Source organism: Rhinatrema bivittatum, chromosome 2, assembly GCF_901001135.1.
Source record: "Rhinatrema bivittatum chromosome 2, aRhiBiv1.1, whole genome shotgun sequence".
In the NCBI taxonomy this organism is placed as follows: Eukaryota; Metazoa; Chordata; class Amphibia; order Gymnophiona; family Rhinatrematidae; genus Rhinatrema; species Rhinatrema bivittatum.
The window spans coordinates 80,887,255-80,912,381 of NC_042616.1; the positions used below are offsets into that span (position 1 = coordinate 80,887,255).

At 46.5% G+C, this 25,127-nt stretch overlaps 1 protein-coding gene across 1 annotated transcript in view; it reads left to right on the forward strand.

Moving 5' to 3' along the window:
* Positions 1 to 25,127, forward strand: part of DLEC1 (DLEC1 cilia and flagella associated protein) — a 778,557-nt gene that overhangs the window by 77,106 nt on the left and 676,324 nt on the right. The window contains exons 4-5 of the mRNA XM_029587026.1: positions 1,641 to 1,797; positions 22,631 to 22,741. Of these exons, the coding sequence (XP_029442886.1) occupies positions 1,641 to 1,797; positions 22,631 to 22,741 (268 nt within the window). The remainder of the gene's footprint in view (positions 1 to 1,640; positions 1,798 to 22,630; positions 22,742 to 25,127) is intronic.

A 25,127-nucleotide genomic window follows, 5' to 3' on the forward strand; every position in this document is an offset into this window, starting at 1 on the left:
GTGGCCATCTGTTCCGCTCGACGCATCTCGGAGCTGCAGGCTCTGTCATGTAGAGAGCCCTATCTCCGTTTCTCCGACTCTGGAGTTTCGCTTCGCACCGTTCCCTCCTTCCTTCCGAAGGTGGTTTCTGCATTCCATGTGAACCAGACGGTGGAGTTGCCGTCCTTCTCTTCCTCAGAGCCGAAGTCTCTCCGTCTCTTGAATGTCAAGCGCACTCTGCGCCTCTATCTGGAGGCTATAAATGAGTTCCGGACCTCTGACCATCTCTTCGTACTCTGGGCCGGTCCTAAGAAGGGGTCTCAGGCCTCGAAGACTACCATTGCTAGATGGCTGAAGGCCGGCATTGCTGCTTCCTACATTGGGGTGGGTCGGACTCCCCCACCCGGAATCGTAGCGCTTTCTACACGTTCTCAGGCGGCTTCCTGGGCGGAGGTTCGCTCGGTATCCTCGCAGGAAATTTGCAGGGCAGCCACCTGGAAATCGTTACACACGTTCTCGAGGCACTATCGTCTGCACCTCGCCTCTTCGGTCTCTGGACATTTTGGCGAGCAGGTTCTCCGAGCAGGCCTCGCAGGACCCCACCCGATTTAGGGAGCTTGGGTACATCCCACTGTCTGGACTGATCCAGGTACGTACAGGGAAAAGAAAATTATTACTTACCTGCTAATTTTCGTTCCTGTAGTACCATGGATCAGTCCAGATGCCCACCGCGTTTGGGTTCTTGATCCTGCTCAGCTCTGCGCTACTTCTTGCTTGCAGTGTTCTGTGTCTTCACAGTCGTTTCTTTTCGCTGTTTTTCACAGCTCCCTACAAGTTGGTAGGATGTTTGCAGTTGTTTTCATTATCTGTTTCCACAAACTTGATCCTTCGGGGGTTTCTACTCTGGCTTTGATATACTCGATACTGAACTCCTGCAGAGGGGGTAGTAGTATATATGGATACGCCCCCTCAAAGCTTGTGCTGACTCCATCTGCTGGATTGGGGACATAACCCACTGTCTGGACTGATCCATGGTACTACAGGAACGAAAATTAGCAGGTAAGTAATAATTTGCTTATAATGTGGCACTCTGTACCATCTCACTATCGGATGTTTCCAAAATCTTGGATACATCCAAAAAAAGAGTGGTTTTTATCCATGGAAATGTCTTTCCTTATTACCCGCCCTAATATTTCAGAAGCAGAAGATTACAGAGAGCCAGTTTGAATGCTAGAGCTGCCTAAAAAATATGATCCCTCCATTTTTCCATTCACTTATAATTATGGTTGGCATTTTATAGTGTATAAACCCTTTGTTGTTGGTAGTTGACTGATAGAGGTTTACATTGGATTCTTTCTTTAGTTTTGTTGATAATGATCATAGTACTATAGTTCAGGTGTCCAATTGTGATTAGAACATGTTTAATATTTGGTCTAAAATCAAAACATAAAATTATCTTTAAAAAAGATTTTACCGTAAATGTCAAATTGTTTAGTCTGAATTTGCTTAGTTTAAGATTGAAGTTGAGCTGCATTTGCAAATTAGCATTACCTTTTCTGTGGTTGTCACTTATATGAGGCTATTCTGTTCTCTTTATCCAATGAGATAAATGTATTTTTCCAATTCATGTCATAACATTTGTTAACTAATCCACATACCAGGTTCGTACTGAGCATGCTACGCGAATGAGAGAAGCTGACATGGTGGAAAGGCACATCATTCAGGCACGAGCTCGAGCTACTGCTGAAGAAGAAAGAGCCCTAAACATGCAGATGGAAGAAAGTGGGGCAAAGTTTGATGACCTTAAACTTCCTCCAGGTAAGTTTTCTAGAAAAATGAAATGCATATTAGTACCCACAGATTTACCCATTTGCTCTCACTTTACAGTACCTATTTAAATCTTAACTGCAGTTCTAATCCCCACCATAGATGATATTCTGCAGTGAGGCAGATAAGGTAAAGCAAGTTTTGGGGATGCCCTTGCATCATTCAGAATCTGTTGAATTTATAATTTCCACAAATTTTAATGCAAACTTTCTATATAAACATATTTTAGGCTGACTGCTGGACAGCATTTTCTAATAGAAAACTACTGTATGAAGGCTACCAGCTCTAGTAAATTTCATTACAAGTCTTCTAAATGTAATACATTTATTGGTTCCTAAGAGGAGAGTAATAAATTATGATCAGCTTATCATAAAATCTTGCAATTCAGTAATTCTGTTTGCTTTTTATTATACTTAAACTGTTATGTATCACAGTGGTTCCCAAGTCTTTCCTCATGGATCATCAGCTAGTCGGGTTTTCTGGGGACAGGTTTAGGAATGACTGTTCTATTTCCCGAAGGTAAGGTGGTCGGCATCCGTCGACACCCGCACTCCCAGGACTGGGGGGTCGGAAAGCCACAAGTCGGACAACAAACGGCACCACAAGGCCTCCAAAAAGTACAGAGACCCGTCCTGACATCGATCACCAGCGTCGAAGGGGCTCCTCACACGGAGCAGCGGTCGAAGATGGGGGACGCTGACTCGCACGCCCGATGCGATGCTACCCAAATGCGTCGAAGCGTAGGCCCAGCATCGACGCCGACGTCGGCAGCGTTGAAGAAGATGCCCTCGCTGGCCTGATCGAAAATCGCACCGGAGTCGACTCCGCTAGCGTCGACGCATCCTTCACCGAGAGCATCAGGGCCGAAGCACCCCCAAACAGAAGCGTTGACATCGGCGCATAAAGCTTCGGGAGCGACGCACATCGTGTCGACAGTGACGCAATCGATGCTGGCAACGGTGCATAAAGCGTCAAGGGAAGCACACGGAGCGCCAGCCAGACCATCTGGACTGCGCCCGACACAACCGGGGTCCATATCACTGCATCAGGCGTCGGGATCGACGCAATTGATGATACCATCGACTCATCCACATCCCCGAGCACGGATGGCTTCTTCCAAGAGTAGTCGTTCATCCAGGGATCTCCTACCATCGGGTGAGGAACGAGCCAGACCACATCCCATTCCTGTTCATGGTGGTCCTGCTCATCGGTCAGGATCTGCTCTGATGCATCGTCCAGGCATGGCCTGACTGATGAATCCCCACAGAGACCACAAAAGAAAAGAAAGAAAGTGGAGTCTCCTCAGGGGTTACATCCTCCGCCACCTCAACCAGCCAGACTTGGCGTCAAACCAACAATGCCGACTCAGACAAAAGAGAAATTTATGCAGCTTTTGCTGGCCCTCTCTGATTTTTTCGGAATCATGTAAGCGTCGTTTGACATGCCCACTTCACCAGCGGGCAGTGAAGCATCACATTTGTCCCCATCGTCCTCCCAGGAGGAGGCGACGCTACCACCGGTAAAAGAACGACCACCACCTCCAGCAGTACTGGCACCCGTTCACCAGGAACCAGGGTATGCTACAGACCCGAACTCCCCTCCATCATCACCGTCCTTGTCCTCGGGATTCCCATCTTATCCCCAGGACGATCCCCCGGAACCATATTCTCCTTCGGAGGATCTAGTCTATCCAAAGTTCTTGGAAAACGTTGGATCACTGTTGAATCTGGAAATACAGAAGCTGCCTGATCCTCGGGCGGACACCTTAGATTTACTCAAGATCTTCGATGTACTTGTGGAACCAACATCCTTGCCAATGCATAAGATCTTAAATTCAGTCCTTGACAAGTTGTGGGAAACACCATTCTCCATTCCGGCCATGTCAAGAAAGACGGACTTAAAGTTTAGAATGAAGAATGATCCTTGCTATTCGGTCCAGCAACTTCCACACTCTTCCCTGGTGGTAGAATTGGTGATGCAGAGGGCCAAAAGGTCCAAACTGCATGCCTCGGTCCCACTGGGTAAGGATCAAAAGCTCCTTGATGAGTTTGCCCGTAAGGCTTTCCATGGAGCAATGTTGTCTGCACGCATTCAGCAACATCAGTTTTACATCGTACAATATTTGTTCGGGTGCATTCAACAAATGAAGAGCAATGTTCCGGGATCGGAGCATCTGTACGCTGAGTCCCGTCATCAACTGAATGATATGGAAGAATTTATGAATCCTTTGAAACTTCTTCTCGCATATCTGCCTCGGCGATCGCAGCGAGAAGACTTGCATGGCTTTGCTCTAGCGCCATCCGTGAGGACCTACATTCCAAACTTGCCAATCTCCCTTGCAAAGGGGACAATCTCTTTGGGGATAAATTCCAGGAGACAGTAGCAAACTTAAAGGAGCAGGCAGTAGCGGTCTAGTCCCTGACTCAGCCATCCAGATTTTCATCTCTGTCTCTCTGTCTCACTCACCCCCACCCACAGCACACATAGCAGCACACACAGCAGCTAAGGTAGCCGGTATGCTGCTATTAAAAGCAGTGTCCTGACAGGCTGGAAACCAGCAAGTCTCCGCAGCCCCACAGCGCTAAGAAGGCAGCACTCAGCTGTTTGCTTGTGCTGCAATCGATCGCGGCACAGAGCAATCAGCTGAGAATGTAATTTTATGCTTTTCTCCCCACCCGAGCCTTTTTTTTTCTTGCAGTTTGATTATTATGAATTTTATATTTTCTTGTTAGTGTCGCGCTGGCGAGAGAAGAGAAGGTCGGAGCCGGGGGGCTGCAGCGCCCTGCTCCTTCTGCAGCAGCAGCATGCATGGCCTTGTCTTCTTCCTGCATGCCCGGTAAACATCACTTTCTCTTCCGGGCCACAGGGGCGGGAAGAAGAAAAGGTCACGTTCCTGTTGCCGGCTTCCACAAAATACTGCTGCCGTTCCCCTCGGGGCTTGAAGGTGCTGATAGCTCGGACAGGAACAGCAGCAGTGTTCGTCTTGCTGAGGTGATGGGGGGGGGGGGGGAAGAGCAGCGGGTGCGCGACACACCAGTGTGCCGCGACACACCAGTTGAGAACCGCTGCTTTAAAATGATAACTAAAACAAGGGAACACTCCATGAAAGTAACAACCAGCATATTTAAAACAAATTATAGTAATTACTTTATCACTCGGCACACAACCAAACTATGAAATCTGTTGCCAGAGGATATGGTCAAGGCAACTGGCATAATAGGGTTTAAAAGAGGTTTGGAAAAGTTCCTGGAGGAAAAGTCTATAAAACATTATTAGCTAGCTAAACCTATTGCTAATCCTGGGCATGAGTAACAGGAAATAGATCTACTCTGTGGAATCTGCAAGGTACTTGTGACCCAGACTGGCCACTGTCAAAGACAGGATGCTGGGCTTGATGGACCTTGTTTGATCTGACCCTGCATGGCAGTTCTTATGCAGGAAATACATTTAGGTATGTAATGTATTTGTATGTTTTTGGGTTTTTTTGGTCATGTTTTTTAATTATATGGTGTTTATTATGTAACACACCTAAAAGGGCAGTTCCCTGTATGTACCCGGATCAGCCCAGACTCCTGGGTTTTACCTCCCCTCCAGCAGGCGGAGACAGACCAATTTCTGTGGACTCTGTCGTATACCCCTGAAGTGCCCCCTAGAGTCTGTCAGTATTGTTCTGTCTCCAGCAGGTGGAACAGGTGCTTCCCTGGAGTCTGGTATTTGGTTAGAATTTAAGGGTCCTTTGTAGTTTTTTTCCTGGTATTCCGTGTGTACGGCTAACTAGTGAGGAGTCGGATTTTGATCTTAGGCTAGTTCCCAATTTTAACCTCCCAGGGGGTTGTCAGGTCTTGGTGGGACCATCCCCCCTGGTATTTGAGGCTCAGGAGCAGAGGGTTGAGGACCCTGTAACTGCCCACTGAAGGTGATCCCGGGGGTCTCGGGCTCTCACCTTCAGTTAGTCCCCTGTACGATTAAAAAAAAAAAAAAAAAAAAATTGGGTTTTTGCGTCTTTAAATTCTCCTGCTCTGCTGGCCTAGCTTGCTTGCCGCAGGTGTTGATTTTAGACCCGCGGACAGCTCCGATCGTGTCAGCCTTTGATTTTCTCCTGCTCCTCTCTCCAGCCAGGCTAAATTAGGTCCCTGCTTATGCCGCGTGTTACGGCCTGTGCCACGTGCGGCAGCGCGCATGGCTCTCCTGGACCGGCGTTTGTACGGAGTGTCTCTCAGGGGGAGAGGGCTCTTCGGGGGTCGCTGTGCCTGCGAAATCGACAGTGGGGGCTTCCCGATCGTGGCGGGGGGTCGGCATCCCGAGTTTGTTGCATCAGGCTCTGGACCTGTTTCAGCTCAGCGCGGGAACGGAGGCCATTTTAAGGACCATGCAGCAGCAGGATACAGCAGCTGAGAGGGATGGGCTCCTGCCTCCCCATTGTCGCCGCGGCCTAGTGCTCCTGGGGGTGGGGCGGTTTGGCTGGCGCTGGGCAGGTGGACGACGAGGATGAGGATTCCGAAGGGTCGTCTTCGTCTTTCACCTCCGATTTTGTGGTTTTGATGCACAAAGCTTTTAAGGCATGCAGGGCTGGTAAGGCACAGGGGCACAAGGTAGCTCGCAGGGCTCCTGCGGCAGCAGGGCCAGGAGGGGTTCCTCTGAGGCGCGGAAGTGGATTCAGCCACTGAAATTGGGTTGTCTCACCCAAGGGAAAAGCCCGCTTCGGTTCCATGGTTTATCCCAGGACAAGCAGGATGCTAGTCCCTCACATATGGGTGACGTCACTGAACGGAGCCCAGGCGGGAAAGCTTTCTGTCAAAGTTTCTAGAAACTTTTGACTGGCCCTGAGAGGCCACTGAGCATGCCCAGCATGCTATGAATCTCTGCCACAGGTGTCTCTCTTCAGTGTTCACTTTTCCGCGCTTGCCGTTCGCATCGCCAGACCGATAGCCCTACCGTTGGGAATCTCTTTTCGACTGAAAAGTCATTTTTTCAAAATATTCTCTGTCACGGGGAAAGTCTCTACCTCGCCGGCTGGTGAGTACTGTCTTTTAAACAAATTTTCAGCTGAAAATTTTTCACACACACACACGTGTTCGTTTCATCGACGGCCGTCCATCGAAAATGGCGACCGGTTTCAAAAAATGCCTGGTATGCAACCGAAATATGTCCATCACCGATCCGCATTTGGAATGTGTACTGTGCCTCGGGGAACATCACAATGTCAGTACATGCACCAAATGTGCAGAAATGACGGTCAAGGGACGAAAAGCCAGGCAAGAGAAGATGGAACACCTCTTTTCTCTTCAGCTAATCCCTTCTCCCTCAAAAGCACCGAGGTCATCTCCGGCTGGAGCGACAAAAAGAGTTTTACTGAAAAAAACCACGTCCGGATGGATCCGGTGATCGTCCGTCCTCACCATCGTCTGTGATCTCCACAAAGTCGGCAGAACGTTCAAAAACCAAAAATCGCCATCGGCATCGATCATCGTCCGCATCGGTGTCCCAGGACGAGTCGATGCCAAAGTGGCCTAAACATCAAGATACTTCGGTGGTTGGGCCTTCGCCGTCACCGATACCTACGACGTCATCGATGGACATTGCGGCACCACCACCGTATACACCATCGGTGTCTTCACTCACACCACAGCCAGAATTGTCTACACTTATTAGACAAGCTGTTCTACAAGCTCTACAGGAGCAACAAATTCCGACAGGCCTGTCGATGCCAACCTCAGGGTCGATGCCGATACCCTCAATATCGATGCCTATACCCTCAGTATCGATGCCGATGCCTCCAGCATCGATGCCGATGACTGTGTCATCGATGCCGATACCTCCACCGTCAGTATCGATGCCAATGTTTTTTCCTACAACATCGATGCCGGTGATAACACCGATGACTACAATATCTCTCCTTCTAAGATCCTCGACGGGTTTCATCACCACAACACAGAGGCTCCAAACACAATCTACATTGATGTTATATCAAATTCCATCGATGATTCCAACGACAGCATCCCTGCCACCACCTGATCAACCACTAGAAATACAAGATGAGGCATTTTACCGTCGCCTCCTACAAAGATACCAGAATGTCATTGACAACTTACCATCTATCACCCCAAGAACATCATCTGCTGAAATTTTCATTGATGATCCTCAACCTGGGCCTTCAGGACTTCATGTCCCACCAGCACCAACAACTCAGACAACTTATAGGGAAGATTCAGAAGACTCCTGGGATGATGAACCCTCTCAATTTCTTCAGAGGAGTTCATGTCTAACCCTTCTTCACGTGACCGAAGGAAAAGTCACCCCCAGAAAGTATCTTTCCTTCTCATCCATTCATACAAACTATGTCTGATTCCCATTCCATTTAAGTTGACTGCTGAGGATGGACACAAGAGCACCAAACACTTGAAGTATTACAGTTTGTGGATCCACCCAAACAGGTTATTAGCAGTACCTGTACATGAAGTCTTACTGATCTTCAGAAGAGAATCTGGGAACACCCAGCTTCTATCCCTGCAGTGAACATAAGGAACATAAGAAAATGCCATACTGGGTCAGACCAAGGGTCCATCAAGCCCAGCATCCTGCTTCCAACAGTGGCCAATCCAGGCCATAAGAACCTGGCAAGTATCCAAACACTAAGTCTATTCCATGTAACCATTGCTAATGGCAGTGGCTATTCTCTAAGTGAACTTAATAGCAGGTAATGGACTTCTCCTCCAAGAACTTATCCAATCCTTTTTTAAACACAGCTATATTAACTGCACTAACCACATTCTCTGGCAACAAATTCCAGAGTTTAATTGTGCGTTGAGTAAAAAAGAACTTTCTCCGATTAGTTTTAAATGTGCCCCATGCTAACTTCATGGAGTGCCCCCTAGTCTTTCTACTATCCGAAAGAGTAAATAACCGATTCACATCTACCCGTTCTAGACCTCTCATGATTTTAAACACCTCTATCATATCCCCCCTCAATCGTCTCTTCTCCAAGCTGAAAAGTCCTAATCTCTTTAGTCTTTCCTCATAGGGGAGTTGTTCCATTCCCCTTATCATTTTGGTAGCCCTTCTCTGTACCTTCTCCATCACAATTATATCTTTTTTGAGATGCGGCGACCAGAATTGTACACAGTATTCAAGGTGCGGTCTCACTATGGAGCGATACAGAGGCATTATGACATTTTCCGTTTTATTCACCATTCCTTTTCTAATAATTCCCAACATTCTGTTTGCTTTTTTGACTGCCGCAGCACACTGCACCGACGATTTCAATGTGTTATCCACTATGACACCTAGATCTCTTTCTTGGGATGTAGCACCTAATATGGAACCCAACATTGTGTAATTATAGCATGGGTTATTTTTCCCTATATGCATCACCTTGCACTTATCCACATTAAATTTCATCTGCCATTTGGATGCCCAATTTTCCAGTCTCACAAGGTCTTCCTGCAATTTATCACAATCTGCTTGTGATTTAACTACTCTGAACAATTTTGTGTCATCTGCAAATTTGATTATCTCACTCGTCGTATTTCTTTCCAGATCGTTTATAAATATATTGAAAAGTAAGGGTCCCAATACAGATCCCTGAGGCACTCCACTGTCCACTCCCTTCCACTGAGAAAATTGTCCATTTAATCCTACTCTCTGTTTCCTGTCTTTTAGCCAGTTTGCAGTCCACGAAAGGACATCACCACCTATCCCATGACTTTTTACTTTTCCTAGAAGCCTCTCATGAGGAACTTTGTCAAACGCCTTCTGAAAATCAAAGTATACTATTTATTTATTTAACGCTTTTTATATACCGGCATTCGTAGGACACATCATGTCGGTTTACAGGTAACTGTGAAAGGAAATTACAATGAACGATGAAAGAAGGCTAACTATATAATATACGAAAGTACAAAATAGAGAGTCAACGAGCAGAAATACAACTTGGTTGAACGAAATGGATTTTGCTTATCCATATTAAAATTAGATAAGCATATGAACTTATAAACAATGTTAGGGAGGCGTGTGCACTTATGAACTTAGCATAAGAACTTATAAACAATATAAAGGAAGCATGTGCACTTATGTACAATTAAATGCAGGGGCGGGGGGGCAGGGAGGGAGGGAGCGAGGAGGGATAAAGGGCGGAGGGGGTGGGGGAATGGAGCGGGGGATGAAAGTGGGGCAAGGGGAACAAGGGTACTATATCTACCGGTTCACCTTTATCCACATGTTTATTAACTCCTTCAAAAAAGTGAAGCAGATTTGTGAGGCAAGACTTGCCCTGGGTAAAGCCATGCTGACTTTGTTCCATTAAACCATGTCTTTCTATATGTTCTGTGATTTTGATGTTTAGGACACTTTCCACTATTTTTCCTGGCACTGAAGTCAGGCTAACCGGTCTGTAGTTTCCCGGATCGCCCCTGGAGCCCTTTTTAAATATTGGGGTTACATTTGCTATCCTCCAGTCTTCAGGTACAATGGATGATTTTAATGATAAGTTACAAATTTTTACTAATAGGTCTGAAATTTCATTTTTTAGTTCCTTCAGAACTCTGGGGTGTATACCATCCGGTCCAGGTGATTTACTACTCTTCAGTTTGTCAATCAGGCCTACCACATCTTCTAGGTTCACCGAGATTTGATTCAGTCCATCTGAATCATTACCCATGAAAACCTTCTCCATTACGGGTACCTCCCCAACATCCTCTTCAGTAAACACCGAAGCAAAGAAATCATTTAATCTTTCCGCGATGGCCTTATCTTCTCTAAGTGCCCCTTTAACCCCTCGATCATCTAACAAAAGAGTGGAAACCACCTATATCGTTCAACCAGCTCCAGGGTACCAAAAACAGCAATTGCCACACCAGTCTGTCGTTGTGGAATCAGCGCAGAAAAAATCTAAGCGTGTGCGCCCACATTCCTCCATCCCATCAGGCAGGGAACACAGGTTCCTGGACACAATAGGTAAGAAGATCTACCAGAGTGCCATGCTGAGCACAAAATTCTCTGCATATCAGCTCTATATAACTCAACACCAGAGAAATCTCTGGAAAGAGATGGAACAATTCATCACTTCCTTACCCACATAATTTCAAGAGCCTGCTCAAGCAATTATATCAAAAGGTCTTGAAGCAGGAAAACACGAAGTAAGAGCAGTGTATGATAACTTTGAAACTGCTTCAAGAACAGCAGCAGCAGGAATCACTGCTCGCCGGTGGGCCTGGCTCAAGGCATCTGACCTCAGGCTTGAGGTCCAAGATAAGCTTGTTGACCTTCCCTGTCTTGGGGACAATCTCTTTGGAGATAAAATTCAAGAGGCTGTACAACAACTCAAAGATCACACTGAGACCCTTAAATAACTGTCTCAAACCCCTCAAGAACCTGCTAACCAACCTTCTCGTCGTCCTCCACTTAGGGATGTGAGGCGGTCTTATTACAGGCCACGCAGGTATTACCAACAAGCAAATAGGTGTAGATCTACCAGGCCAACACAACGATCCCAAGCCAGACAACTCAGACCGGCCCGTCCACAACCTCCTGCACAGACAGGGCCTGCAACAGGCTTTTGAGGACTACACCAGAGAACAGATTCAATCTTGCAATCCTAAGCCAAATCTTCCAGTAGGAGGCAGAATATCCCTTTTTCACACAAATTGGCAATCCATAACCACAGATCAATGGGTTCTTTCCATAGTCGCCAGAGGTTACAAACTAAATTTCACCTCCATTCCTCCAGAGTCTCCTCCAACATCCTGTCATCAACAAAACTCTCAACTTCATCAATTACAAACAGAATTATCCACCCTTCTGAGATCCAAGGCCATTCAACCAGTGCCCCGGACACAGAAGGGCAGAGGATTCTACTCCAGATATTTCCTCATTCCAAAGAAAACCGGAGGCCTATGTCCTATCCTAGACCTCAGAAATCTCAACAAATTTCTAAAGAAAGAAAAATTCAGAATGGTTTCACTAGGCACCATGCTTCCACTCCTCCAAGCAAGAGATTGGCTTTGTTCTCTGGATCTTCAAGATGCTTATGCTCACATTCCAATATACCCTCCTCATCGCAAATACCTGCGCTTCACAGTGGGCCATCAACATTTCCAATACAAGGTTCTACCATTTGGACTGGCCTCTGCTCCCAGGGTCTTCACCAAATGTCTAGCAGTAATAGCAGGACACTTACACAAAGAAGGTGTCCATGTTTTTCCATATCTAGACGACTGGCTCATAAAGAGTCAATCTCAAAAGGGAGCAATAAATTCTCTCAATCGCACAATTGCTCTACTTCACTCCATGGGGTTTCTCATCAACTATCAAAAATCCCATCTCACTCCAACTCATCTACTTCAATTCATAGGAGCAGAGTTGAACACAAATCTAACAAAGGCCATTCTACCTATAGAACCAGCAGAGGCCCTCATTCTACTAGCAAAGTCCATTTCCTTACGGACACAAACCACAGCTCATCAGTTTCTGATACTGTTAGGTCACATGGCCTCCGCAGTTCATGTTATTCCTATGGCAAGGCTAGCCATGCGAGTTACCCAATGGACTTTAAGGTCACAATGGATCCAAGCCATTCAACCACTCCACTATCCAATTCAACTAAGATCATCTCTACTTTGGTGGACCAACAAGGACAATCTGTGCAAAGGCCTACCTTTCCAACAACCAGTCCCAGAGAGTACTTTAACTACAGATGCATCCACCTTGGGATGGGGAGCTCATGTAGACAATCTCCACACACAAGGGACTTGGACAAAACTCGAAGCAACATATCAAATCAATTTTCTGGAACTTCGAGCGATACGTTATGCACTGCATGCGTTCCAGGACTGCCTTTCACACAAGTCGGTTCTCATCCAAACAGACAACACAGTTGCCATGTGGTACATCAACAAACAGGGAGGTACGGGCTCGTATCTCCTTTGTCAAGAAGCTGCACAGATTTGGGGCTGGGCCCTGAATCACTCAATGTCCCTACTAGCCACTTATCTGGCAGGCATTCACAATATAGTGGCGGATCGACTCAGTCGTCAATTCCAACCACACGAATGGTCCCTGGATCCTGCAGTAGCAACCAGGATATTTCAATGTTGGGGTCAACCAACAATAGACCTTTTTGTGTCACATCTGAATCACAAAGTGGACAAGTTCTGTTCTCTACACAAACAGAACAATCAGCCAGCCAAGGACGCCTTTGCTCGCCCTTGGAACTCAGGCCTACTATACGCGTATCCTCCAATACTGCTCATAACCAAAACTCTAGTGAAGCTACAACAGGACAAGGGGTCCATAATACTCATAGCCCCATATTGGCCTCGACAAGTATGGTTCCCCACACTACTAGACCTCTCAGTCAAGGATCCAATTCGCCTGGGAGTAGCTCCCACTCTCATAACTCAGGATCAGGGCCGGTTACGACATCCCAACCTTCAGTCCCTATCCCTGACAGCATGGATGTTGAAAGCTTGATATTACAACCACTCAATCTTTCATCTCACATATCTCAAGTGCTTATAGCTTCACATAAACCTTCCACAAGAAAGAACTATTCTTCTAAATGGAAGAGATTCACTTTCTGGTGCTCAGCAAAAGATATAAATCCTTTCACTTGCCCCACAGCTTCTCTGCTAGAATAATTATACCAACTTTCAGAATCTGGTCTCCAGACTTCCTCTATAAGAGTACATTTAAGTGGCATCTCTGCTTACCATAACAAGATGGGAGATGCACCAATATCCACTCATCCTCTCATAAGTAGATTTATGAGAGGTCTAACTCACCTTAAACCACCAATTCGAAAACCCGTCCCAAGCTGGGACCTGAATTTGGTACTAACAAGACTCATGCGCTCTCCTTTCGAACCCATCGACTCCTGTAATCTTAAATTTCTCACATGGAAGACTATCTTCCTCATAGCCATTACCTCAGCTAGAAGGGTTAGTGAGTTACAAGCACTTGTCACATACAAACCTTATACAAAATTCCTACATGACAGAGTGGTTCTCCGTACACATCCTAAATTCCTTCCCAAGGTGGTTACGGAATTCCATTTGAACCAATCCATAAATTTACCCACATTTTTTCCAAGGCCTCATTCCCATCCAGGAGAAACAGCCTTACACACCCTGGACTGTAAGCGTACACTTGCTTTCTACTTAAATCGTACTGCAGTCCACAGAAAATCCACTCAACTTTTTGTTTCTTATGATCCAAACAAACCAGGTAAAGCAGTGGGTAAACATACCCTTTCCAATTGGATAGCAGATTGCATAGAGTTCTGCTATGAGCAAGCAGGTCTTCCTCTTCAAGGGCGAGTAAAGGCACATTCAGTAAGAGCAAAGTCAACTTCAGTAGCACATTTTTGTTCAGTGCCAATCCTAGACATATGCAAAGCAGCAACATGGAGTTCTCTTCACACTTTTGCAGCCCACTACTGCTTGGACAAAGAAGGAAGACAAGATTCAGCCTATGGACAATCTGTCTTAAAGAACTTGTTTGTTTGTTTATTTATTTATTTATTTAACCATTTTATATACCGCAGTTCAGGTAACAATGTTACTAATCACTTCGGTTCACATTTCAACAAATACAATGACAATATAAAGAATAATTTATAATGTCTTACATAGAACAGGGAGAGTGGAACTTGGATAATAACTTACAATGAACAGGGAGAGTACAAATAGCTTATAAGAACAGAATGTGAAGTCACTGGAGCTGTCTTGGAAAGACCTAGAGTAACTGTCATGACATTTGTTCGGAGAAGCAAGTGTGCATGGGAGATTATTGATGGAAGGATGTTGAGGAGGTGTCAAGGGGAGGAATTCTTCCGTAGTGGTCTGTGAGAGGATAAATGGGTTATGAAAATGCTTGGTTGAACAGCCAGGTCTTAAGTCTTTTTTTGAAGTTTTTCTTGTTTCCAGTTTAATCCCAACTCCTTCTACATCCAATGTTCTGTGATTTTTGGCTGATTCACTCAACAACAATACTTCACTGTTGCCTCAATATAACATGACTCAGCCTCTAGCTCGCTATTCACCCATATGTGAGGACTAGCATCCTGCTTGTCCTGGGATAAAGCAAAATTGCTTACCTTGTAATAGGTGTTATCCCAGGACAGCAGGATGTGGTCCTCACAGAACCCACCCGCCACCCCGCGGAGTTGGGCCTCATACCTTTATTATTTTATTTTTGCTAACGCTTTATGCTATATAAAAGACTGAAGAGAGACACCTGTGGCAGAGAATATCATAGCATGCTGGGCATGCTCAGTGGCCTCTCAGGGCCAGTCAAAAGTTTCTAGAAACTTTGACAGAAAGCTTTCCCGCCTGGGCTCCGTTCAGTGACGTCACCCATATGTGAGGACTACATCCTGCTGTCCTGGGATAACACCTATTACAAGGTAAGCAATTTTGCTATGTCCGAGGGACAGCACATCCTCGGACTCTTCGGATCAGGCGGATTCTCCACGGCCAGTGCCTGATCGGGATCAGGATGTGGACCCTGATACCCAGGCTCCTCCATCCAAGCAGGTGGGCTTCCCTTCGGTGGAGGGGGATGACCCCAAGGTGGTGCACTTGTTTAGAAGGAACAAGCTGGGTCCCCTTATTCTGGTCATACTAGATGAACTGGGGATTGAGGCCCCTCAGGAGAATTCCACACTGGGGGCTACTATGGGATCCGGTGGTCCTGGGCCTCCGAGGCCCAGCGCGGTCATTCCCGTTTCACTTTTCGATGTCTGACCTTTTATTCAAGGAGTGGGACACTCCTGATCTGGGCTTAAAGGTGAGCAGAGCCATGGATAAGTTGTATCCGCTCCCAGAGGACACGCTGGATCTTCTCAGGGTGCCTAAGGTGGATGCTGCGGTCTCAGCATTGACAAAGAAGTCGACTATTCCGGTAACAGGGGCCTTGAAAGATTTGCAGGACCATAAGTTGGAGGTACATCTGAAGAAGATCTTTGAGGTTTCGGCTCTTGGTGTCCGGGCAGCCATCTGCAGCAGCTTCGCGCAGCGGACCAGTCTCCACTGGATCCAGGATTTCCAAGCATCTGTGGAACTTACAGAGGCCCAGTCATTACAGGTAGGGAGGCTGGAGTCTGCGGTGGCTTACACTGCGGATTCCCTGTATGATCTTTTGCGGACATCAGGAAGAGCGATGGTGTCAGTGGTTTCTGTGCGTCGTCTCCTATGGTTGCGGAATTGGTCGGCGGATGTATTCTCCAAGTCGCATTTGGGTTCGCTACCCTTCAAAGGCAGATTGTTGTTCGGTCAGCAATTGGATGATATGATCAAGTCGCTCGGAGAGAACAAGGTCCATAAGCTGCCGGAGGAAAGGCCTAGGACCTGGGGATCTTTCCCTCAGAGTGCAAGGTTTCGGGGAAATCGACGTTTTCACTCCTCCCGCTCCATGGGCTTATCGTTCTGTCAGGGACAAAGCCATCAAAACATGTGGCCCCAGTCCTTTCGAGGCTGGAGGTCCTCCAGAGATGGAGCCCCTCAACCTCATGGGGGTCCCAAGCCTTCACAATGAAGGGCAGCCGGTTCACTCCTCGGTTCCAAAGATTGGGGGTAGGCTGTCCTTATTCCTGGAGGAGTGGACCACAGTAACATCGGATCAATGGGTCCTAAGCATAATCGAACATGGTTATGCTTTAGATTTTGCACGGCCGTTCTGCGACCGCTTCATGGTTTCCCCATGCGCATGCCGCCAAAAGAAACAAGCGGTACATGAGACCCTGCTGTGCGTACAAGACCTTAGCGCGATAGTTCCAGTTCCAGCCGGAGAACTCAGGCGCGGGCGTTATTCAATCTATTTCATTGTGCCTAAAAAGGAAGGAACCTTTCGCCCCATCCTCGATCTGCAACAGGTCAATCGGAAGCTGAAGGTGCCTCGTTTTTGGATGGAAACTCTGCGCGCCGTGATAGCATCCGTCCACAAGGAGAGTTTCTGGCATTGTTGGACCTGACGGAGGCTTATCTGCACATTCCCATCCGTCTGGATCATCAGAAGTACCTATGGTTTGCGATCCTCGGCCAGCATTTCTAGTTTTGTGCACTCCCATTCGGCCTTGCGACAGCGCCAAGGGTCTTCACCAAGGTGATGGTGGTGGTAGCAGCAGCCCTGCGGCGTGAGGGAGTATTGGTTCATCCCTACCTGGACGATTGGCTGATTCATGCGAAATCGGAGGAATTGTGCAGGACCGCGACCCTGCGGGTCCTCCGGAGGTTGACTTCTTTAGGTTGGGTGGTAAACCCCGACAAGAGCCATCTGAGTCCTTGGAGTTTCTGGGAGCCAGATTTGATACGGACTCTGGCAAGGTGTTTCTTACAGAAGAGAGACTTTCCAAGTTGATTTCCCAGGTGGTTTCATTCAGTTCCATGCTTCAGCCCACAGCCTGGGATTATTTGCAGGTTCTGGAGTCGATGGCTTCCACTCTTGAGCTTGTTCCGTGAGCTTTTGCTCATATGCTTCCTCTGCAGTCTGCGTTGCTCTCCCGCTGGAGTCCACTTTCCCAGCAGTTCCAGCTTCAATTACCGCTGATGGAAGTAGCGCGTGCCAGTCTACATTGGTGGCTGTGTCCAGACAACTTGCGTCGGGAAGAGGACTTGGAGATTCCCACGTGGATCATGGTCACAACCGACGCCAGTCTCTCCGGATGGGGGGCAGTGTGTCGGGGAGCGACGGTGCAGGGCCAGTGGACGAGGATGGAATCCTCTTGATCCATCAATCGATTGGAGACCAGGGCGGTTTGGCTGGCATTGTAGGCCCTTCTTCCCTTAGTGGAAGGGCGGTCGGTGAGGATACTATCCGACAATGCCACTGCAGTGGCTTACATCAATCGTCAAGGAGGAACCAGGAGCCGTCCGGTAGCAACAGAGACACGGCTGCTGATCGCCTGGATGGAACGGCACCTTTACAAGATTGCGGCCTCCCACATCGCTGGGGTCGACAACGTGCAGGCAGGCTTTCTAAGTTGAAACCAGTTGGATCCAGAAGAGTGGGAACTCTCAGCCGAGGCCTTTCGTCTTCTGTGCCAGCGTTGGACCAGGCCATCCATGGACCTCATGGCAATGCTTCGCAATGCCAAGGCTCCTCATTTTTTCAGTCGGCGACTAGAACCGGGAGCAGAGGGAGTAAATACTCTGGTTCTGCCATGGCCAAGGGACGTTCTGTTGTATGTCTTTCCTCTGTGGCCGTTGGTTGGGAAAGGTTTGCGCTGCATAGAAGTTCACCAGGGTACAGTGACTCTAGTGGCTCCGGAATGGCCACGATGTCCATGGTTTGCGGATCTTCTGACTCTAGCCATTGACGGCCCGCTGAGATTTCCTCTGTCCCCAACTCTACTGCGCCGGGGGCCAGTCTATTTCGGCGAGGTCGATCGCTTCTGTCTAGCGGCATGGCTTTTGAAAGGCAGAGGTTAAGTTCGAGGGGTTATTCGCCTGCGGTTATCGCCACGCTCTTGCACTCCTGTAAAACCTCTACCCCTATGTTAGGGTCTGGGGGGTCTTTGAGTCCTGGTATGTGGAACGGAGCATTCGTCCTGCCAAGGCCTCAATCCCAGAGGTTCTGGATTTCCTTCAGGTGGGTTTGTCCAAGGGTCTGGCCTTTAATTCCTTGAGAGTTCAAATAGCAGCGTTAGGTTGTTTTCGAGGCAAGGTGCAGGGGGTGGCGCTTGCTTCGCATCCTGATGTAGCCAGGTTCCTGAAAGGGGTTAAGCACTTGCGCCCTCCAGTTAGGAATCCTTGTCCTTCCTGGAAACTTAATTTGGTCCTCCGCGCCCTTTGCTCAGCCCCCTTTGGGCCCTTGAAGCAGGCGACCCTGAAGGATCTCACTCTGAAAATGGTGTTTTTGGTTGCTATTGTTTCGGCAAGGTGCATTTCAGAGTTCCAGGTGTTTTCTTGCAGAGAGACTTTCTTAAGGATTTCGGACGCGGATGTTTCATTGTGCACTGTTCCATCCTTTCTCCCGAAGGTGGTCTCTGCTTTTCATTTAAATCAGTCTGTGAAGCTTCTTTCCTTTGCGGGTGGGATTCCTCTTCGCCAGAGGCCAGAGATTTGCGTAAGCTGGATGTGAAACGGGTATTGTTGCATTACTTGGAGGTCATGAATAGCTTTTGTTTGACAGATCATCTTTTCGTCTTATGGAGTGGGCCCAGAAGGGGTCAGAAAGCTTCCAAGGCAACTATCGCCCAATGGCTGAAGGAGGCTATCGTGTCGGCATACCTTGTACAGGGCCGGTCGATTCCGGTCAGGCTTAAGGCTCATTCTATGCGCTCGCAATTGACTTCGTGGGCAGAATGTCAACAAGTGGCGCTGCAAGAGATTTGTAGGGCGGCTACCTGGAAGTCCACACATACTATAGACTTGATGTCTGGGCATCTGAGCCTGGGGAGTTCAGACCCAGTGTTCTCCGAGCGGGACTCTCGCAGTCCCACCCTAGTTAGGGAAGATTGGGTACATCCCAGGAATCTGGGCTGATCCGGGTACGTGCAGGGAAAGGAAAATTGGTTCTTACCTGCTAATTTTCGTTCCTGTAGTACCATGGATCAGCCCAGAGTTCCACCCAGGGAGAGTCCGCTCGGCCAGTAGTTTATTATTTCTTGTTGTAAGTTTCATATGCCCCCCTGTTTAGGGTCAGAAGTATAGGGCATTGTTTTTCAGTTTCAGTTACGAGTTCTTCAATTCCTCTGCTCTTCGGGGGGAGGTTGTTCAGTGACAGTTGTGAATCTTTATTATTGTTCTGCTTGGGTACAGTGGAATTCTGACAGACTCTAGGGGGCACCTCAGGGGTATATGACAGAGTCCACAGAAATTGTTCTGTCTCCGCCTGCTGGAGGGGAGTTAAAACCCATGAGTCTGGGCTGATCCGTGATATACAGGAACGAAAATTAGCAGGTAAGAACCAATTTTCCTATAGTGTAGGCTAAAAATCATGTTAAATGAATTAGCACACAATGAAGCTCTGGAATTCGTTGCCAGTGGATGTGTTAAGGCAGTTAATGTAGCTGGATTTAAAAAAGGTTTGGACAAGTTCCTGAAGAAGACGTCTATAAATTGCTATTAGGCAAGGGGGCAGATTTTAAAGCCCTACGCGGGCCAAGCCTATTTTGCATAGGTCTGGTGATGCGCGCAAACCCCGGGATGCACGTATGTCCCGGGGCTTTGTAAAAGGGGCGGAGCGGGACCGAGGCCTCCGGCACAGGGGCTGTGCCGGGGGATCGCACACCGGCACTTGGCCGGCGCGTGCAACCTACGCCTGCCCAGAGGCAGGCGCAACTTATGGAACAAAGGTTAGGGAGGGGTTTAGGGAGTGGAAGGGAGGGGAAGGTGGGGTGGGGGCGGAGGGAACAGGAAATGTCATCGGGGCTCCCCTAGGGCTTGGCGCGCGCAAGGTGCACAAGTGTGCATCCCCTTGTGCACACTGACCCCCAGATTTTATAACATGCACGCGGCTGTGCGCGCATGTTATAAAATCGGGCATAGATTTGTGCGTGCTGGGTTGCGTGCACAAATCTACGCCCGCGCATAGGTATTAAAATCCGGCCCAAGATGACTTAGGGAATGGCCACTGCTTATTACTGACACTAGTGGCATGGGATCTATTTAATGTTTGGGTACTTGCCAGGTGCTTGTAGCCTAGTTTGGCCACTGTTGGAAGCAGGATGCTGGGCTTGAAAGACCCTTGGTCTGACCCAGTATGGCAACTTCTTATGTTCTTATGCTAACATCTGGTCCTTTATACTATAAACTTCAGAAAATGGAATATTAGGTTCAGGCAATCAAGATTCAGCAGCCATTTGGAGGGTGATTTTCAAAGGCATTATGGGGTAGATTTTAAAAGAAGCACGCGTGTGTCCATGTGCACACAGTTCTTGGTGCACGTGCATGGATGCGCCGATTTCATAACATGCGCACGCCGGCATGCGCATGTTATAAAATCTGTTGGCCATGTGCACATACATGCTGGATTTTAAAATCCGCGCGCACAGGGAGGGAGAATTTTTGATTAATACACGCGGCGACGCAATCGGGCCTCCCCCAGTTCCCTCCCAGTCCTCTCCAATTAAGGAGCGAACTGATAGGGGACTTCCTTACCTCCCTACCTAAACAACCTCCCTCTTCCCCTCTCCTCTCTACCCCCAAACCCTTCCTTTGAACTTACGTTTTTTTGTTTTATTACTTACTGCTCCTCTGGAGCAGAAATAATTTGCACACGCCGGCCAGCTGCTGGCACGCACTTCCCCCTAAGACAGTGGCTAATGGCCACTGTCCCGGCCGGCCTCTGACATGCCCTGCCCAGACCATGCTCCTGGCCCGCCCCTTTTTCGGAGCCTGGCACTTGTGCATGTATTGGGACTTACGCACGTGGCTGGGCCCTTTTGAAAATGCACGCAGCACATGCAGGGCCCAGGCACGCATGTAAGTCCTGATTTTTACGTGCACGGCCATTTGAAAATTCAGTCTTGTATGGATAAAGCAGTGCTTTACCCTTATTACTGGTGCCTTAGAAAATTACCTCACCTATGGGCATATATTAATTATGCTTGCAAAGGTACATGCATATTGTGAGAAATGGAGTCAGCATTTATGCACATAGTCTTAACTTTCAAAAGATATGCATGTAGAAGAAGTACCTGCTCAGATAGCAGGTGCAAGTGTTGAAGGTAGTTGAAAATTAATGAGAGCAAAAAGTACCAACAGACTGTACCTCTCCTTGCACGGTTTGAAAGTTTCCCCCTTTCTAATTGATGTTACGATTAGAAAATATTTAGTTTGATTTACATTTTTAATATCCATTTCATGTCCACTTTAGACTTCAATTTTTCGATGGGTAAGTGGTTCAGAAATATTTTAAATAAATAAGAATAATGCCTGATGCCAAGGGCACTATTCTTATCGGATAATTTTCCGTTGTATCATTAGATGCTTTCATTTTCTGTTCCGAAAGTCTTTCAGTGTGGGCAGTTATCAAATAATGTCTGCTTCTACATGCAGTATCAAATATCAGTAAGAGTGAGGAGCCTAAAGATGAATACAGTGTTCTTTTCCACAACAACAGTGAGGTGAATAGTCAAGCTGGCCGTTATTAAGTAACTTAAGCCTGGATTTTTCTAAGGTCGCGGGGGGCGGGCCTGCGAAAGCCAGCAGCCATTGCACCACCGTGGTGTAGTTATCGGTTGCGAAACTGGCGGAGGTAAGGGTCCTTACTTTCAACGCCAGCGATGTCACTGCAGCATCAGCCCTGGTGCTTTGCCCCAACTCCTCCTCTTCCGGGGCCAAACTCCGCCCCCATTCAGTGATCGCACGCGGGGAAAGGGACTTTTCGCATGCGATCACTTTTGAAAGTGACCCCCCTTAGCCAGATATAACTTATCTGACTAAGTGACAATGTATATTCCACGGCATGGCAAAGCCGCGGAATATACACATATATATGTGCACACTTCGTCAAATAAGCCTACCCAGCTAAGCTTAGACCTGCTCTATGGGGCATCTAAACTTAGACATATACTTATTTGCCTAACACTGAATATCTGTAGTTAGGCGTATAAATTAAAAGTCCAACTCGCTCCGCCTCCAATCTACCCATTTTTTTGTGTGTAAATTTTAGACATATAACTGACTTGTATGGCTAAGTGGAGGCTGCTGAACATGAGCGCGTATTCAGCGGCCCCTACTTAGCCTCCCAAGTCCCACTAATCTGGCTAAATAGCACTGAACATGCTTTGAATATTGACCTCAGGATTTTTAATAAGTTGACAGTGGATTTCTCAGATGTGTGACCTAGAATCTCTTCTTTTTTTACTTGTTTCTTTATATTAAAGTTGACTCTTACTTCAGATGGTGTGTGAGCAATAATCTTCTGAAGAAACACAATTTAATCTGTCCTGAGGATTACATCACTGACCTTGTGCCGCTTACAAGAGCTCCTAAAGGTATTATTTCTGCTTCCCCTTCTAAAGAACAGAATAGTGTGAATCTCTTTTAAGGTGCAACATCTATTTTAAGCAGTGACTCACTGGACATAGTAAGCTTTGTAGTGAAATACTCTAAGAATTCTATAAAACACATGTTCATTTGAGTCAGTTGAAGCACTGTATTATTTATTCAGTCTGAGATTTCTTCCTCTGGGTATTCCACCTCAAGAAACTGTGAAGGAGAGAAACTTCAACTGGCGAAGGGTAAGAATTCTTATGCTAATATGCTAATTGTCAGATGTGACTCTATCTTGCAGACTAATGTAAGAGATTAATACTATTTTAAAATGTTCTAAATGATATCAAACTTTTTATAAACTATTTTCTGTTGTAATAATTTTTGGATCTGTTCACAGGGACGGTAACTTTAAAATGAGCGCACACAAGCACATATAAGCTATAATTAAATGGTACTCACAGTTGCGCTTGTATGATTTTAAATATGCCTACTTGCACATATGTGTACACCTAATTTTAAGTGGTTACTCGAGTAAACGTAATTCGCATTTCTTGCTTAGGTATTTTTTGGCTTTTAACACGCACAGGAAAATGTATTTTAAAACATGCTTGCATGAAGGACATTCCCAGTTTACCAATTAGCCCACCAGTTTTCCCAGTCTCTCTGGAGGTCATGAGAACCCTCTGGTTCATCAGCCTACACTCCCCCTGTTTACCCAGACCCCTCACCTAGTGGTTAATGGCATCAAACGAGTTTCCTTCAGACAACACCTCATCATAAACATGCACAGCTAACAGTCTGCTGTGCGCTGTGGCCGCCAGATTTAAAATATGGATTTATGTGCATAAATGTTAGCCCTGCCCTGGAAAGCCCCTGACACACCCTTACGCTGCAATTTTCCCTGCGCATTTGGTTGCTTGCATACATGCATATATGCGCGTAATTGGGCCTTTTATAATATAAGTCACTTGTGCTAGGTCCATATACTTGCATATATGAGCCTTTTAACGTGGACAACTCTCTTAAAATTCACCCCTAATGTTTTTCTCTTGCTTAGGAGGTAATTTTCAAAAAGATTTACATGCATAAAGCTAGGTTTTACAAGTGCAAATTCATTTTTTTAAATTGCTACTTTTGTGCACATAACTTCTTTGAAAACTCATTCACTAGAGATGAATTTTCAGAAGGTTTCACATGTGTAAATGGGCTTTTAAAAATTGCTGATATCTGCTACTTTTACGTGTATAACTCCTTTTAAAATTCATTCCATAGGGTCTATAGTTGAAATCTCTAGTTAAAAAGGACCTTCAACAGTGAAATTTCTTTTCATAACTGTATACCTCGGACTGGGGTCCTTTTTAGAAATCCATGATACATACATACAATATCTGAGGATAAAGAAGCTTTCCTACTTTCTTAATTTCTTCAGTCCCAGTTGTACTAGATTCTCCATAGTGGGAGGAGGATAACCTCCTTGGCCCTGGAGATTAAGTTGCTGCTTCTTTAATAGGTGCCAATAACCAAATTGGATGTAAAGCTGGTTTTCCAACACAACTTTTCTGATGATTTGGAGTAAACATGGCACTTTATACAAATCTCTTTTATGCAACAAATCAACTTGGTACAAAAGGAAATTATCAGGTAAGAGCATATTTTTTCTTTGAGCTCCCTCACAAAAACCTAATATAGAGTGGAAGGTTATAAGCATGACACACATAAGGCAGCACAGTCATAACTGCACCAAGTTGTGACACCAGCAAAGTAATAACAATGGGCACTATTCACATCTGCTATGATGTGACTTAGATTGTCTTGCAAGATGAATTTCCAGTGGTAGCCAAGTTCATAATTATGTTTACAAACCTTCTGAGACCTTTTTTTTTTAACATAGAAACATGACTACAGTAAAAGACCATACGGTCTAAGTAGTTTGCCCATCATCATTTTATCTCCTTCCACAGAGAAGACGGTTAATGTTAACAGCAATAAGGAAATGAACCTGACAGGTAAAGACCTCATATAGCTGTAAAGTAATAGGGCACAGTCTTTAGATAATGAGCAGTACAGACACACATAACTTGTTAAGCCTTAATAAGTAGGACATCCTCACAAACAGGCACCCTTCATCTCTGTAATAGTGTATACATGGATGTTATGTGGAGCATGTATACACATAATTTTCTTTTCTGTGCACTTTCCCGGTACCCGGAGAAATTAGCGCCTACCTTTGGGTAGTCGCTAATTTCTGAAGCAAAATGTGCGGCTTGGCTGCACATTTTGTTTTCTGAATCGTGCGGGAATACCTAATAGGGTCATCAACATGCATTTGCATGTTGCGGGCGCTATTAGGTTCGGGGGGGGGGGGGGTTGGACGCGCGTTTTGGA